A 17,346-nucleotide genomic window follows, 5' to 3' on the forward strand; every position below is an offset into this window, starting at 1 on the left:
GGTCTTTATTATTTATTCCTTTTAGTTGTGGAGGAATTTTGACAATACCCAACTAGCTTCTTAAGGCCAAGACAGCCCCCTTTAGAGTAGTGGAAGGAACACAGGAACAGTGGGTGAGCTAACCTTTCTATTGATCCCTTTAGAGTAGACCTGCCAGCTCTCCTGACAGGTCAAATTTACTAAATACTTGTATTTCCCATAATATAGCAATTCTGGTTCACATTTTCCTATAACGCTGTATTTGGCTGTTCCTCTGTTTCCTTCTGTGAACTTATGAATAAATAGACAACTGGGCGTAAGAAAAGAATGATCCAGGATTTTAATTTAGGGGAATATAGGAAGTCACTAAATCATATGTCAGGAGAACCAATAGTCCATCTATCTCCCCTTCCCACTGGGGACCGTTTTCATTTTTTCCTGCTTATTTTCAAAAAAAATCATAGCTCTTTAATTTTCCTGACTTACCTGCATGAGGGCTTGTTGTTTTTTGTGGGATGAGTTGTACTTTTCAATGGTACCATTCAAAATACCATATAATGTGCTGGAAAGCTTAACAAAACTTTTAAGTAGGGAGAAATGGTAAAAGGATGCACAAACATATGGAGCTCACCTCATTCAAGATGCTCTCTAAGGTTGGAGGGGTGTCAACTTGGGGAATATCAAACTCCTTGTCATCAATCTAATAGAAAGAAAGGTAACAGATGAAAACCGGCATGTAGGATAAATAATCACAAGATCCATTTTTAAAGTGTATTCTGGTAGAATATCGTGAAGTTTAGACCTGCTGTATCGGAACTTCAGTTAGATTACATTTGATTTTATTGTAGTTCATATAGAAATACTAAGGCCGTCTTTGCATGTCCGTGTGATGTGCGGGACACCACACATATTCATATAATACTCTCGTATGAGATTCACACAAAAATAGGACATGCTGCGATATTTGTGTCCCGCAGCAAGAGAAAAATCATGCATGTAAATTGACCTATTAGGGTGACTACCCACTAGCGTTTTTTTTACTGCGAAATTGGCAGCTTTTTACTTTTTCTGCAGGGGTCTTTGGGCTATGGGACATGTAAAGCTAAAGTCGCGATCGCGCAAAATCGCGATATCGCAGTAAATTGCAATTTTGCGCGGTCGCGATTTTAACATAACAAGTCCCATAGACCCCTGCAGGAAAAAAAAACGCAGCGAATTTCGCAGTGAAAAAAAACGCTAGTGGGTAGTCACCCTTACAAACAATGTGTTCCATTTTTGCGTGTCTCGCAAGACATAAAATTTGTACGAGAATATCAGTCATGTAGATACATAATAAATATGTAAGAATATAATGACACAGCAGAATCTTCCACAGGAATTCCGTCTCTAAAAACCACGTCTGATGTGTTTTTTGCCATGCATCCACGTGCAGATTTAGCCGTGTCTGTGGGCAAAATCTGCGTGCAGAATTCCAACATTGAAAAAAAAAAAAATCGCATTCCTAAACCCAGAAGTAAGGTAAAGGTAAAGTCCCCTGGTGCAAACACCAAGACGTGGCCGACTCCTAGGGCGACGTCACATTGTGACGTTTTCTTGGCAGATCGTTTTTGCCTGGTGGTTTGCCATTGCCTTCCCCAGTCATCTTTACCCTCCAGCAGGCTGGATACGCATTTTACCGACCTTGGAAGGATGGAGGGCTGAGTCAACTTTGACCCGGCTACCTGAACCATGTTGGGTTTGAACCTGCAACCTTCAGGTTGTGAGCAAGGTGCAATTCACGCAGAGTTCACCGTGTGCTCATACCCTCAAATGCGCTTATGTATATAACTCATAAAGTGCTTATTTCAAATACTTACCCAATGAAATGATGACATACTTCCACCACGTACCTATTTAACTAACCTGCCCCATACATGCCCGCACTGAGCCTTAGCTATGAATGTTAGTAGCACACATAGTATAATATTCACCAGTTCCTGCTTCGAATCCAAGTCCTTATCCACATCAAGGTAGCCTATACGTGTCTGGGATTTATTAAGTTCATCTTCCATACTACCAGATAATCCAGCAGCTTCAGCAATAAGCCTTCCTGAATCCCATCCTTTGGAAGTGAGGTCATCATCTCCAGGGTCTGACTCCACTGCAAAAAAATATATAGAATATCTTAAAAGGGTTGTGCATGAAAGGAAAAGCATGTCTGCTTTCTTTCTCAAACAGCGCCACTCTTATTCGTAGGCTATGTTTGGTACTGCAGCTCATCTCCACTAAAGTCAAGGGGGCTTAGCTGCACTACCGCACACAACTTGATACAGTGTTACCAATTTCACTGTTCACACAGAGGACATCTGAAAGTCCACCTCATTGATAATGGCCTCACCTGTCCTGGTCGGTTTTAGGACGTGACAACATCCATGTCCCTTTTATTGCAGACTTTAAGATTCTTCAGTATGTATTTCTTTTAGATTATTCAATAAATGTAAATTCAGAGTCTTCATGGACTACTTCTGGGGCTTTTTTACATCAATGTATTTTTTATATTAAAATCATTTGAATTGTTATTTCAATTCATTTTCTGCACTTGCGATATATCCCATCATGCTGCAAGCTGGAGGACTCGGATTCCTGTAAAATCGATTGATGGACTGTGAAACTAAGGCTGCCTGTCCACGGGCGCGAAGGAATATCGGTAACGATATTCTGCCGCAGGGTAGGAGGGGGGGGGAGCACTGTAAGGTCTCTGCAATCAGCCTATCTATTTGATAGGCTCACCGCAGAGAATCGCGACAAATTGCAGCATGCCGCGATTTTAATCACACAGAGCGGAGAATAGCTACGCGTCTCCGCTCGTCGGGCTGCGCTTTCCATAGTCATCCTATGGAAAGCGTGTCATGTGAGCTCTGCATGACTTCTGCATTTATCGCCGTGGATCTCGCTATGACATCTCATCGGTGGACAGCCAGCCTAAGGCTCTTTTTACACGGAGAAATAAATTGTTCACGTAAGCAAACAATTATAGAATTCGCTCATGTGAACAGTTTACGCAGGCAGAGAAATCAGTACACTGAATGACTAAATGATCGCTGTTTACACAGAACGGCGTGCAAATGAGCGAACTGTGTTATTTATGCCTATGAATTCTCATTCGATCTCTTATACTATATGATTATCGTTCAAATTCGCACGATTCAACGATTTTTTTCAACGATAATCGTTCTGTGTAGAAGGGCCCTGATGATGGGACATGGGGAGAGATTTGTACTTGCAGGTGACAACAAGTGGTGGGGAGTTGGGTAAGATGCAGCTTACAATGGGAGAAGGAACGGGGGGGGAGTTGGGATGCGACCTAAATAACCATGATTTTATGACCCTACCAGACTGAACGGTTTTGGTTGGGGCGGGCTGCTGTCTGTAATAACACGCACAAAGTGCCAGGGGTACTTTTAGACAATATGATTATCGTTCAAGAAATCATTCTGCGCGGATGGCCTCAATAGATGTCTATGGATGCGAGCGATCTGTAGCCTATACGCAATTAACATTGTGTACGAGTGGGGAAACGCTTGCAACTTGATAAGAGAATAGATAGAAAAGCCGGAATGGAGGGGAGAGAGGTTTCTTCCGCGCAGGCGATGCGCTGTCCAACCGCAGAATATCACACACATCCACGATCATTTACACACAAAATCTGATCCGTTCGTGTGACCGTAGCGTCATAATTACAAGCAGTCAGCAGCTCCCCCTGCCCAGCACCTTGTGGTCAGGTAGGGGCATAAAATCATGATTAATTACTGGCCCAGATCTCCTTACATACAGCACATCTGTCCCACCTGCTCTTAACTGCATCTAAAGACCTTTTTACATGAGACAACCAGATTGTTAGATCGAGCAATTTGCGTGTAAATGTATGCAGTGTAAGAGAGATCGCTGATAAATAAATCACTGATCGGATCTTTCATGCAGACCATAAAACTATAGTTAGGCCTCATGCATGGAATCCAGCCGTGACTGCGGCAGGTGACCCTGCGTACCTGTGTGTGCAGGTGGTGGCGTCTGTGCAGACTTCGCTTCTTCTGGGTTCTCTGTACTGTGGATGGTCTGCACCTTCACACAGGATGACTGTCAGGCACACAAGTCCCCGACAGCCGGCCCACTGAGAATGGCTTTGTGCTTTCACACAGGAGCGGCAATCGTACAAAGAATCGAGGCGGACCGTGCCAGAGATCTCTTCCGGGCGGCTGTCTCCGTTCACTGCAAACAGCTCATAGATAAATGATTGCCTGCTTACATGGACTGATGTCGCTTGGTTTTTAGATGAGCCAAACACAAAGCAACACCGACAAGCAGTAATTTCTTTCTCATTGCCCTGTCGGGGGCCGTGTGTAAGAGGTGACTATGTCCGGACTTGCTAAGAACAATGGGTGATATCGCAAAGAGAAAGGAAATGCTGCGATTTTTTTTCACGAAGCATCACAGGAGTGAAAACATTGCAAATGAGAACGAAAACATTGGTTTCATAATAACGAGTTTTCACTCACTCTCACATCGCAAGGAAAAAAAACGCACAATTTTCCTCACCAGTGTGAAGGACCCCGAAAGAGAGTTTTAAAGACTTCTGTACCGGGAAAGATCTTTGAATAAATTATTAAACAGCATGTATGGAAGTACTTGGATGACAATGCAGTAATTAACCAGAGCCAGCATGGGTTTGTAACAAACAAGTCATGCCAGACTAATCTAATTTCCTTCTATGATAGAATCACAGACTGGGATGATCAGGAAAATACAGTAGATATAGTATATCTTGACTTTAGTAAAGCATTTGACAAAATATCTCATACTATACTTATTGAAAAAATGATCAAATATGGGATTGACAAGGCAACTGACAGGTGGATTCACAACTGGCTGAGTGCTCATATTTAAAGAGTGGTCATAAATGGCTGCATATCCAAGTGGGAGAATGTGTTAAGTAAGGTACCACAAGGCTCTGTCCTGGGCCCAGTGTTGTTCAACATTTCTATAAATGATCTGGAGGAGGGAATTGAGGGGAAACTGATCAAATTTGCCGACGACACAAAGGTAGGAGGGATAGCTAACACTAGGGAATAGAGAGAGAGAGTATTCAAAAAGATCTAGAGAAGATTGTAGACTGGGCATCGACTAACAGAATGGTATTTAACAAGGAGAAATGCAAAGTCCTTCATCTGGGGTTTGAAAAAAAAAACGGATAGTACTTACCCGAATCCCCGCGCTCCGGTGACTTCTTACTTACCTTGCGAAGATGGCTGCCGGGATCTTCACCCTCGGTGGACCGCAGGTCTTCTGTGCGGTCCATTGCCGATTCCAGCCTCCTGATTGGCTGGAATCGGCACACGTGACGGGGCGGAGCTACGAGGAGCAGCTCTCCGGCACGAGCGGCCCCATTCAGAAGGGAGAAGACCGGACTGCGCAAGCGCGTCTAATCGGGCGATGAGACGCTGAAAATTAGACGGCACCATGGAGACGAGGACGCTAGCAATGGAACAGGTTAAAGGGGTTGTCCCGCGGCAGCAAGTGGGTCTATACACTTCTGTATGGCCATATTAATGCACTTTGTAATATACATCGTGCATTAATTATGAGCCATACAGAAGTTATAAGAAGTTTTTTACTTACCTGCTCCGTTGCTAGCGTCCTCGTTTCCATGGAGCCGACTAATTTTCGCCGTCTAATGGCCAAATTAGCCGCGCTTGCGCAGTCCCGGTCTTCTTCTTTTTTCAATGGGGCTGCTCGTGCTGGATGCCGGCTCCGTGTAGCTCCGCCCCATCATGTGCCGATTCCAGCCAATCAGGAGGCTGGAATCGGCAATGGACCGCACAGAAGAGCTGCGGTCCACGGAGGGAGCAGACCCCGGCGGCCATCTTCAGCAGGTGAGTATGAAGACGCCGGACCGCCGGGATTCAGGTAAGCACTCTCCGGTTTGTTTTCTTAACCCCTGCATGCCGCTGTCATTAAGTGAATAACTTCTGTATGGCTCATAATTAATGCACAATGTACATTACAAAGTGCATTAATATGGCCATACAGAAGTGTATACCCCAACTTTGTTTCACGGGACAACCCCTTTAAGAGAAGCATAGAGTCTAGATCACGTGAGGTAATTACCCCCCTCTACTCTTCCTTAGTCAGACCTCATCTGGAGTACTGTGTCCAGTTCTGGGCACCCCACTTTAAAAAAGACAGACAAACAGGAGCAAGTTCAGAGAAGAGTTACCAAGATGGTGAGCGGTCTGCAAATCATGTCCTATGAGGAACGGTTAAAGGATCTGGGAATGTTTAGCTTGCAAAAAAGAAGGCTGAGAGGAGACTTAATAGCGGTCTACAAACATCTGAAGGGCTGTCACAGTGCAGAGGGATCAGCCCTATTCTCATTTGTACAAGGAAAGACTAGAAGCAATGGGATGAAACTGAAAGGGAGGAGACACAAATTAGATATTAGACAGTGAGGGTGATCAATGAGTGGAACAGGTTACCATGGAAGGTGGTGAGTTCTCCGTCAATGGAAGTGTTTAAACAAAGGCTGGACAAATATCAGTCTGGGATGATTTAGTGAATCCTGCACTGAGCAGGGGGTTGGACCCGATGACCATGGAGGTCCCTTCCAACTCTACCATTCTATGGATCAATGAAAATCAATGTAGTTTCATTGCCTTCATTCACCATGTAATACACTATGAAGATACGCCTGCCATTACTGTGTATAATAGTACCTGAGGATAAATATGGGGGACATACTAGAAATCTCCTCACACCCCCCTGTCTGGTACATCAGAGCCATCTCCTGTGTCTGCCCCCTGTCACTAACCCTCTCCTTCCCAGCTGCACAGCCCACCACTCACTACACGTCACTTACTGCGTCCAGGTACAGGAATGCCACTTTAGCAGGTACAGCTGTGTTACCAACAACCACGCATGCGCTGAACTCCCCGGAAGTCATACTTCCCTTTTTTTCATTTGCGTGTCAACAATGCGTTCCACAGGTACTTCCTGAAAGATATCACGCGATCACTCAGTTCACTGCTTCGATCACGTGACATCAGCAGCGCTAACTCTAGGGTTTATTTTGTATTCTACTCTATGCCGCTGTCATTATTATTTCTCGACTGCTGCGTGAGCGCAAAGTACCCCGTGGAATATCTTTATGACTTTAATCATTTGCATAGTTTAAACGCAAACATGCCTCCCATTGTACCAATGAGACGTATGCCAGTAAAATAAGGTTACGCCCTTTATGCGTGACGTCATCGCGCACGTGCGACAACTTCCTGTATCGCTGAAGCCCCTGCGCATGCGCTATGCGTCAGCCAGTACTTGCAGTGATCAGGTAAGGGTGGTGGTTTGTGCTGTGCGTGTATATATCTATAGCTATGGATGAATATATATATTTCTGGTGTGAGATCAGACTCTGGGGTGCAGGTTATGGGTGCTGTTCTTGTTACTAGTTTCTGTCCTGCCTGCTGTAGTGACTTCTGAGCACTGGAGACTATTGGTAATATTATGCTGTTTATACCTTAATATGCAACTTTTTAGTTGATGACTCCCAGGATGCTGTGCACGTTCCTGGTAAAGCGGATTATGCTTATGTTGCTAATGTGGTCGGTGACTAATGGACCTTTTACATAGGCTGCTTCGCCTGACAGTTCTGCTGTGTAAAGGGACCAATGATCTGCCAATGAACAAAAAATGACTCGTTGGGGTTTTCCAGAGAAATGGTATTTATGACTTGTCATTAGGATAGCTGGGGTCCATCGCTCAACTGATCACAAGCCGGCTGTCATTGCCTCTACGTGGAGCAGCAGCTCCGACCCCTGTGTAGTGGCCGTTGCTTGTAACTGCAAGTGCAGCTCCCCTTGATTGTAATGAGCCTCTAGCCTGCAGTTACAAGCATCGGCCACTACACCAGAAATGGAGCTGCAACTCAGCTTCCACTCCGTAACCCTGTAATAGATATACATATATACAGACCCATTGGGTCAATGTATACAGGGAGGCCAATTTTCTGTAGGTCACGGAGAACCATAACTTGATAGTTCATATGTCGGAATCTATTGGGCCCTGGATGACGTGCAATATATCATTCTCTTCATAATATGTAGATTTATAACACATTGTTTTCTAACACTGATTCCAATCTTATATATAAACCGCTAAATCTGATTGTGTCATGTACAAATCCACAGTTCTGGTCCAATTTAGGTGAATTTTAGCATGAACGTTCTTCAGCACCAGGTGACGAATACTCGCGTAATTAAAAATCGAAAACTCACCGACTTCCCCTGTAATTTTTGTTGCTAATGGCAACCAATCACAGCTCAGCTGTCATTTCTTTTACTACTGAGGTAAAATGAAAGCTGCGCTGTGATTGGTTGCTATGGGCAACACAGATTTCCTTTTGGACAGCTTTCATAAGGGTGCGGTGCTCGGCTCATTTTTGTGTCCCTCTTTGTATATTCCAGGACCGCTATGCATAAAAGCTTTTTGAAAGCCCAATTTTCAATAACCAATCCCTGCGCTTATAGCACTGTGCAACGTGTGGGTATATCGCCTAGTTCTAGTGAAAGTAAAATCGAAGCAAAAATGTCATACTAGGACTCCGTATTTGTACTAGACCTTTACTATAGACTAGTGCTGCATTCAGAATTCTGCAGGCTTCAGAGCTGAAATCTACCTGCATTTGCTCATTGGTCGATGACTGCACCGAACTGGCTTTTATGACTTGGATTCTGTGATGTGAAGTCTTTACATCAGACCCTCCACAGTCATGTGACGTATGGGGGGGGGGGGGACCTTTCCCACTGTAATATGGGGATAGACTTGTTGACAACCTCCAATATCGACCGGGATTCTATATAGGGACTAATAGTTTGTTCACTTCTGGCAGGTTTTTCAGAGAAACTTCTGCACCTGAAACTCTTCATCCATTTACGTGTGCCTGTTTTTGCAGCGTGGATTTTTACGGATCCCACTGAGTGTATGGGACAGTTTCAAAAAATATCCGCCGCAAATATGCCATGTGTGAACCTACCCTAAGACCATGTTTGTACCCTTTGGTGAGGGCCTTTTTGGTTTCCCACCATGGCATGTTCGCTGCTATCGTCTTTATGTTTGTGGATATGTATAACGTTATTCTCCTTCTCTCTGTTTTGCGCAGATGGCCGTGTAAGGAAACCTCTTAGTCTGAACTCTGTGTAGTAAGTGAACAATAACCATGAAGATTGCCGTGGAAGGCTGCTGCCATGGTGAGCTCGATAAGATCTACGAGACCATCCAGTTCCTGGAGAAGAAACAGAACACGAAAGTAGACCTCTTGCTCTGCTGCGGAGATTTTCAAGCAGTGAGAAATGAGGGGGACATGAATTGCATGGCTGTGCCTCCAAAGTACCGCCAGATGCAGACTTTTTACAAGTAAGGCCATAGCACATACTTAAAGGGGTTGTCCCGCGGCAGCAAATGGGTCTATACACTTCTGTATGGCAATATTAATGCACTTTGTAATGTACATTGTGCATTAATTATGAGCCATACAGAAGTTATAAGAAGTTTTTTACTTACCTGCTCCGTTGCTAGCGTCCTCGTTTCCATGGAGCCGACTAATTTTCGCCGTCTAATGGCCAAATTAGCCGCGCTTGCGCAGTCCCGGTCTTCTTCTTTTTTCAATGGGGCTGCTCGTGCTGGATGCCGGCTCCGTGTAGCTCCGCCCCGTCACGTGCCGATTCCAGCCAATCAGGAGGCTGGAATCGGCAATGGACCGCACAGAAGCCCTGCGGTCCACCGAGTGAGAAGATCCCCGCGGCCATCTTCATCAGGTAAGTAAGAAGTCACCGGAGTGCGGGGATTCAGGTAAGCGCTCTCCGGTATTCTTTTTTAACCCCTGCATCGGGGTTGTCTCGCGGCAAACGGGGGGGGGGGGGGGGGGGTTTGAAAAAAAAAAAAGAACCGTTTCGGCGCGGGACAACCCCTTTAAGGACTTGCATCAGCGCAAGGGGTTTCCTGCTCCATTCGGGGAACAAGAAAATAGGCTGAACAGAACTGTCATGTGACGGAGCTGGACGGCACCAAATGGACACCATTGACTATAATGGGGTCTGTTTGGTGTCTAGTAGACCAGGGGTCCCCAACTCCAGTCCTCAGGGACCACCAACAGGTCATGTTTTCAGGATATCCTATGGTAAGAACACCTGTGGCAATGTCTGAGACACCGCCAATAATTACATCACCTGTGCAACACTGAGGGAATCCTAAAAACATGACCTGTTGGCGGTCCCTGAGAACTGGAGTTGGGGAACACTGTAATAGACGATCCAAGGAAAGGCTTAACTGTTTTTTAAGCGGAAATCGGCGACTGAGGTTCTGTAGAGAAACTCCGATGCTAATGTGAACAGACCCCTGCTGAGATAGAAGTAGCAAAGGCTTTGCCGCTGGAGCTGTGCGATCATGCTGATGTAAATGTCATCGAAAATTAGATCCTGTCTTATATTACTTTTTACACCAAAAGAGGAACTAGGTCTTATTTTACTTGCCTAGCAGGCTCGGTCCATGTCCATCACACCGCTCTTAGGAGGTCCGCGCTGTTCTTCAGTCCTAGCCGTGGCTCAGCCAATTCATAAATCCCGCCGCCGCAATGGATGAACTAATGCGCTAGCTGTGACTGGTTCATCGAGCGCTGCATTGATTGGCTGAGTGCTACACTCAGAACCAATCACAGTTATTGCTTCCTGGAGGTGGGATTTATGAATCTTGTCACCAGGGAATGATGATGATGATGTATGAGACGAGGACTGTGGGAATAGCGTGGACCTCCAGAGAGCCGTGTGAGGGACCCGGACTGTGCCTGGCTGGTAATGAATTCCCTTTTTTTATTTATTTTTTATTGCAATTTAACTAGGGCTTATTTTTGCAGTAGGGCTTATTTCAAGCCCCCCTCCCCCTGAAAATCCCTAAAAATCAGGGTAGGGCTTGTTTTTTTTGGGGTTAACACCGTAATAGACTAACCAGGATATCCTGATTTTTCCTTTTTTTTTTTTAACCTATGAAATAACATTTTATATTTTCCCCTGGATCGAGTGCTGGACTTTTCTACCTGGAATTCAGTCCAACACGAATTCGGGTGTAACTCGAACATGGACGTCTGAATACGGCCTTAGTATGGCAATCTATGATGTATAATTATGTCAGTGTTCCAAGGTGGGAAACAGTTATTTCCTGGTAATTGGACACAGTGCATGAACATGTATAGAGATTATTCTGTAAATAGAACTGCTATGACCAACAGCAAACACTGTAAATGAATAGATTATTCTAGGCTGTATTTGTTTATTCTTGCACTAATATATTATTTTTCAGGTATTATTCTGGTGAAAAACAAGCTCCAGTACTTACCATCTTCATTGGAGGGAATCATGAGGCTTCAAATTACCTCCAGGAACTGCCCTATGGGGGCTGGGTTGCACCAAATATATACTACTTGGGTAGGTGTAAAATGTTATAGTAATTCTTGAATCAGTGGTTAATTTGAAAAGTATGAAGTGAAAAATGCTTCGATGGTGATCTGGGTTCATCTCCGTAGAGCTGCCAGGGGTATTTCACGACAGTCGTTGAAGGCAGTCATTGATGGGCTCTACGTTCATTGGTGTTGGTGTGACCGCTTGGATCACCACTGATTCCTAGAATGAAGGGATGATGGAGAGTGTTGTTCCTAAGCAGACTCAGAAATGCTGCTGACTGGAAACCCAATGGTACTACTTCAGTCAAGACATTTGTTGAAGTTCCATTGGTTGGACCCCCATTGACCAAACATTGAATGCATGCCCTATAACTCCACCAGTACTGATGATCAGAATGCCCCTTTAATGGGTGATTGTTCTGGTACTGTTAAATGTGAGAATTTTTAAATTTCAACTTAATCTATTTTTTTAGGATATGCCGGTGTGGTTAAATATCGTGGGTTGAGAATTGGAGGAATTTCTGGAATTTTTAAACCGCATGATTATAGAAAAGGTACGTATGCATTAAAATTCACATGAGTAGACAATCGATTTGAACTTGTTAACACTTTGGTTGCCAAGGATATTCTACATGTGTTATGAGCTAAAGAACATAATCATCAGAGGGGGATGCCTTGCTTGGGACCCACTCTATGAGCCATTAGAAAGGGTGGCTTCCTGATGTGCCACACGTCTCAACCATACACCGGATGTAACTTCATTCTGAAATGGTTGTCAATTCGGACCCCTTTCCAGTAGTACTTCTACTTTTCTGGTACTTTTTCTTTTCCAGTACTTTTAAACTTTATGTAGATTTAGCAAGTTTGAAAAAACTCCTGCCTGCATCTATAAAGTATGTAATCCATGTGCCGTGTAACATAGTCTTTGAGATACTCAAGTGTAGATCGTTACCAGTATCTATTGAAAGATATTCTATGCTTGATAGGTCCTGGCCTATGCGGAAGAGTTAGTGGGTGTTACAGGGATTAATGATCCCTATTATAGCTGCATATCTCAATCATCTAAAAATATATTGTTTATATGTAAGCTTTATAGGATTCATACTCGTGATATACACTGTCCATATTGCAGTGGCCCGGTTTGTTACTGCAGATACAGTTCCCAGTGAATTCAATGGAAGCCTTACCTGCAGTACCAGCCTGGGCTGCTGCAATGTTGACAGCGCTATCTGCTTACATTGCTGTTCACACTGATCGGCAGGGATCCTGAGCGATGGACCCCCCCATGATCAACTATGGATGACCTATCTTGACGATAGGTCATCAATAGTAAAAGCTCTTAAGAAACCCCTTTTTTAATATAACATTTCTCCTGTGTAATTTCTTTAGGTCATTTTGAAAGTCCTCCCTATACGAAAGAGACTATTAGAAGTGCCTATCATGTGAGGAACATAGAGGTCTATAAACTTAAGCAGGTAGGCAGATGGTACTGCTATTCTCCTTCCCATTGTCTACCTGAACTATGAAGGATGTTGATCCTTAAAGACGTGGCCATTTTTGCTTTCTCTTCCCCATTTTTAAAAAATTTAATCTTTTTTCCCATTGACATAACTGTCCAAATTTATGTTTTAAAAATGATGTATTTTCTGCCGCAGTCTTCTGACTGCCATATTTATTTATTTTTTTCTTTTTATTCTTGTGTCTATATAGCTGTGTGAGGGCTTGTTTTTTTTTTTTTGCAGGACATAAAATGCTTTCTATTGGTACAGTTTTGGACTGTATACAACTTTTTGCCCCCAAGGGGACTTGCACTTGCGATCAATTGATCACTAATAAAATATACTGCAATTGCAATATATAGCACTTTTGCCGGCACTGTATTAAAGCATGCCACAGGCACATCTTAATACGCAGCAATACATGACTGCTCTGGTGGCCTTCATAAGGCACCCTTCTGCCATGACACCTAGATGGCACCTCGGTATGTCATCATAGGAGCCCATTCAGGACTTTGGATCACAGATCAGCCATTTAAATGCCAGAATTCAAATGCCAGGGCTGTTTCGGCCCGTTGTCAGCTGTCATAGTTGGCCAACACCTGTCGTGTACAGAGTGAACTTTGCTTCCAAGCCCATATACATATACATCCTAGGGTGTAAAGTGGTATCCTGTGTCTATATACTGCTGATGATAGGCCATCAGTGTGAAATTTTCTAGGGCTACAGCCATTGGGAAACTTAAAGGGGTTTTCTGCCCACTGTTAGTGCTTCCCATCTGGGTCCCACTGCATCCACACTCCAAGAGGTTTTTACGTAAACAGCCAAGCTCCCTGTGTTATGCTGCCTCCGTAACTCCCATGGAAGCCAATAGGAGTTGTGTAAACCGTTTTGCACAGGAAGCTGTTTAGTTTCCATAACGTCTGATGTGCAGCCAATGTAGCACAGGGTGCTTGGCTGTTTCCATTGAGCCGGGCCATAAAACCTCTGGAGTCTAGCTAGTGCAGCCAGTAGGATGAGAAAGGTGGGACTGAGATAGCTTCAGGTGGGAAGATAAGAAGTGGGCCGTCGAAGCCATTAACACCCCTCGGCTCCATTTCATGGGTCTCTTCTAGGGGCGTGATAGCACACGTTTTAAGCTGGCCATGACTACAACATTCCAGTTTTCATTTCTTATCCACCTAGTATGAGGCTCCTTTTTTTTTTTTTTAGTCTTCATATATACACAACAAGAGTATCCGACCCAGTAAAATATGAATTATCTCCTCTGTTATCTTGCAGTTAAAAGAACCTATGGATATCTTTCTGTCCCATGACTGGCCCCGTAGCATCTACAACTATGGGAATAAAAAAAAACTGTTGAGGAAAAAGGAGTTTTTCAAGCAAGAGGTGGAGAACAACACCCTCGGCAGCCCAGCCGCCAGCGAGCTCCTCAGCCACCTTCAGCCATCATACTGGTTTTCTGCTCACCTTCACGTCAAGTTTGCCGCTTTCATGCAACATCCAGTAAGAAAACAAATCCCTTTTCTTGTGCTTAAAGCTTCTTTCCGCTTTCAGGACAAAATTCTATCCTGAGACCAGAGGGCCTTGGAGGTATATTACCTGCACTTGTTCATCGTTGTTGGCCATTCAATCTGCCAGTTCTGGTCTTCGTTTTTGGCCATCCAAGATGGCTGTTGCAATTTTTCTGACTCGCAATTTAATTAGCCAGCACTGATCACATGAGCTGCACTGGCCAATCAAAATGCAGACATAGTGCATTGGTAGTTTTAACACCACCAATGCTCTATGGGGATCAGGTAGTCTGAAGATTACGTTTGCAGAAAATCTGACCTGGTGCCAGCAGAGAAGAACTGTAGGTAATTTTACCTCCTGCTCCCTTTAGTTTCGGGACAGTATTCTGTCCCAGGACAGGAGGGTCGCTTTAAATCTTTGATTTCGAAGTTTGATAGTGTTGATGCAGTTGCTTGTTAGGAGCTTCACCCAAGAGGTTCTGTCTCATCACATTTGATCGCTTTATATTATGCAGAATAAAGAACCTGACAAGCTGCCTAAAGCCACCAAGTTCCTGGCGCTTGATAAATGCCTACCACATCGAGATTTTCTCCAGGTGAGTGATTTACTGTTGTCTGGACTGGCCATAGGATCTTATTATTGTCTTTTATATCTCCTATAAGGCTGGGAGGCTTATAGAATGTTCTTTATTTCCAGGTTATAGAGGTGGAGCATGATCCAAGTAAGCCAGAGCGACTAGAATATGATCTCGAATGGCTGTCCGTCCTCAAAGCCACCAAAGACCTTCTGAATGTTACATTTAAAACATGGAACATGCCCGAGAACAATGGTCTACACAGCAGGTGAATTTCTTGATTTTAGGGATTTTTGTGACTTTATTGATCTGCATGAGTATGCATGCTGACACGTTTCTGTATATCCATACAGATGTAACTCTGTAGCTAAGAGGCTGTCTCGGGATATACTGGCCGATTTATGCCATCAATGTCCAATTTGTGGAGGTCCAACGATTAGACCATTATAGGAAATGGTGCAACATGCGGCCCCCCCAAAGAAAGAAGAACTGACAGGCAGAGTGGCGTGGCTCCTTCCTAGCACTGCTGCCATGTTCTTGGGATTGGCAGCGGTCAGATCCTTGCCAATTGGACAATGATGCCATACCCTAGTGATGTACTACCACTGTCTGCCATGGGACAAGCCTTAGATTTCTGACTTGCACCATAGTTTAAAAAAAAATGAGGATTGCACTAATGTTTAATATTTTTAATTCTAGGTGGGATTTTAGCGCGACTGAACAAGAAAAACAAGACATCTTGAATGACCTAGGCAATGACCTTACCATCCCACAAAACTTTAGTGCCACTGTACCGGTCTATACCCCAAACAATCCTCAGAACAAGAGGGTAGCATCTCATACAATTAATCCACAGACAACAGAGTTCTGTGCCCGTTTTGGACTTATCGACATCAATGCCAAGGTCCGCCAACATGATGACGAAAGTGGGGAATTTGATGTAACCGAAGATAATCTTGATAGCAGTAGCTCTGTGGAAGATCCTAGTGAATACAGCACTGATACATCTGCCCTCTCGTCCTCAATTAACCCTGATGAGATTACTCTGGAGGAGGAGGATGAGGAAGACTTCTCGGTGCAGTCTGTTGAGCCCTCTCCAGAATATACCCCAGACTTTTCCCTGAACTTCTCTAACACTCGTGTACTTCCCGATTCAATGGCGGTCTCATCGGATGATGCTATAGATTCAACCAATGATGAGATGGAGCAGTCAGAGAGTAGTCAGACTGAAGGGGAAGGAAAGAACCCCGAGAAACCACTCAAGAGGCTAAGCGATGAGAGTGGACGAGGCAGTGTGGTGATTAAAAGACGCAATCAGGCAATTTATACAGCAGAAGATGATGAGTAAATGGACTGCGTTGTAGAATATGGATTATTGTCTGTAGTTAAAAATGAGCAATTTTTTTTTTTGGACACCCCACTTGCTGCAAGGAAATCTGCGGTGCAGCTCAAGTGGGTGTTTTTTATTTTTACGGTTTTACTATTTTTTTTTTGTAATTATGACAGGTCTTGCACAAGGTTTGTGTTCTTTAAGATTTTATATTTTGAGTTGTCTCAATGTTTCCCTTTAAATCATAGTCCTGTAAAGTGTCTTATTTCCCATGTGTAAAAAATACACTTTTAAATTACCAAGTAGCCTTATTTAATTTTTTTTAATGGGAGGACATGAATTCAAATCAAGAAATCGGGACTATATACAGGTATATAGAGTCTTCTGACATTGTGGCATATGAAGTCATTGGCAGTGAGATGGTGTAGAGCCCACATGTATAGCTGTTATAGTGGACTCTGGGACATCCCAGCTGCAGTTTTCTACTTATGTTGAGTAGACGTTGGCTTCGTTGTTTAAAAACCCACCTACTTGGAAATTGTAAGACTAGCACTAATCTAACCTTATGAAAAATATACTATAAACAAATGTTCAATCACTTTATTATTGTATTTTCTGGCGTATGACGATTTTTTTTAAACCCAGGAAAATCTTCTCCAAAGTCGGGGGTCGTCTCATAGGCCGGGAATATGCTGTAGGAGAAAAAAAATCAATACCGCCCTTCCGCTGCGCTGCTGCAGGCTGTCACTCCCTCCTCCACGTTGGCAGAGCATTGCTTTCTGGGTGCGGGGCTTGAATATGCCGCCTCCAGAAAGCTAATTCTCTGATTGGTTAACGCAGCACTGGCTTTCATTGGCTGACGCCGCGCTGAGTTAGCCAATCACAGCCATTCAATGACATCATTACTGAAGGTATTTGCAATTTAGTATCACTTTTCAATTATTGTATTTTCCGGCGTATAAGACGACCT

The 17,346-nt window shown here is 43.9% G+C and overlaps 2 protein-coding genes across 4 annotated transcripts in view; one reads left to right on the top strand and one right to left on the bottom strand.

Moving 5' to 3' along the window:
• Positions 1–6,988, bottom strand: part of VPS8 (VPS8 subunit of CORVET complex) — a 171,130-nt gene extending 164,142 nt beyond the window's left edge. For both annotated transcript variants that reach the window (XM_066575690.1, XM_066575689.1), the window contains exons 1-3: positions 6,872–6,988; positions 1,950–2,119; positions 611–679 (exon numbers count right to left, since the gene is read on the bottom strand). In XM_066575690.1, coding sequence (XP_066431787.1) covers positions 611–679; positions 1,950–2,119; position 6,872 — 240 coding nt within the window. In that variant the 5' untranslated portion in view covers positions 6,873–6,988. The remainder of the gene's footprint in view (positions 1–610; positions 680–1,949; positions 2,120–6,871) is intronic.
• Positions 6,989–7,295: 307 nt separating this feature from the next.
• DBR1 (debranching RNA lariats 1) lies at positions 7,296–17,006 on the top strand. Of its 2 annotated transcripts, none has more exons than XM_066575692.1 (9): positions 7,296–7,342; positions 9,170–9,423; positions 11,362–11,486; positions 11,935–12,015; positions 12,851–12,936; positions 14,239–14,463; positions 14,987–15,067; positions 15,169–15,314; positions 15,746–17,006. In XM_066575692.1, the coding sequence occupies exons 2-9, from the start codon at positions 9,227–9,229 to the stop codon at positions 16,392–16,394; spliced, it is 1,590 nt and encodes a 529-aa protein (XP_066431789.1). In that variant the 5' UTR covers positions 7,296–7,342; positions 9,170–9,226; the 3' UTR covers positions 16,395–17,006. The 2 variants fall into 2 exon arrangements, with proteins under 2 accessions (XP_066431789.1, XP_066431790.1); XM_066575693.1 differs by lacking the exon at positions 7,296–7,342 and adding an exon at positions 8,970–9,068.
• The last annotated feature ends 340 nt before the right edge of the window (positions 17,007–17,346 follow it).

The sequence above is a fragment of the Eleutherodactylus coqui genome, chromosome 8, assembly GCF_035609145.1.
Source record: "Eleutherodactylus coqui strain aEleCoq1 chromosome 8, aEleCoq1.hap1, whole genome shotgun sequence".
In the NCBI taxonomy this organism is placed as follows: Eukaryota; Metazoa; Chordata; class Amphibia; order Anura; family Eleutherodactylidae; genus Eleutherodactylus; species Eleutherodactylus coqui.

Bases quoted from the DNA above. Each gene is read 5' to 3' on its own strand.
- DBR1 (XM_066575692.1), top strand. From the start codon at position 9,227: ATGAAGATTGCCGTGGAAGGCTGCTGCCATGGTGAGCTCGATAAGATC. The intron at 9,424-11,361 runs GTAAGGCCATAG...ATTATTTTTCAG, and splicing joins CAGATGCAGACTTTTTACAA to GTATTATTCTGGTGAAAAAC. The intron at 14,464-14,986 runs GTAAGAAAACAA...TATATTATGCAG, and splicing joins CCGCTTTCATGCAACATCCA to AATAAAGAACCTGACAAGCT.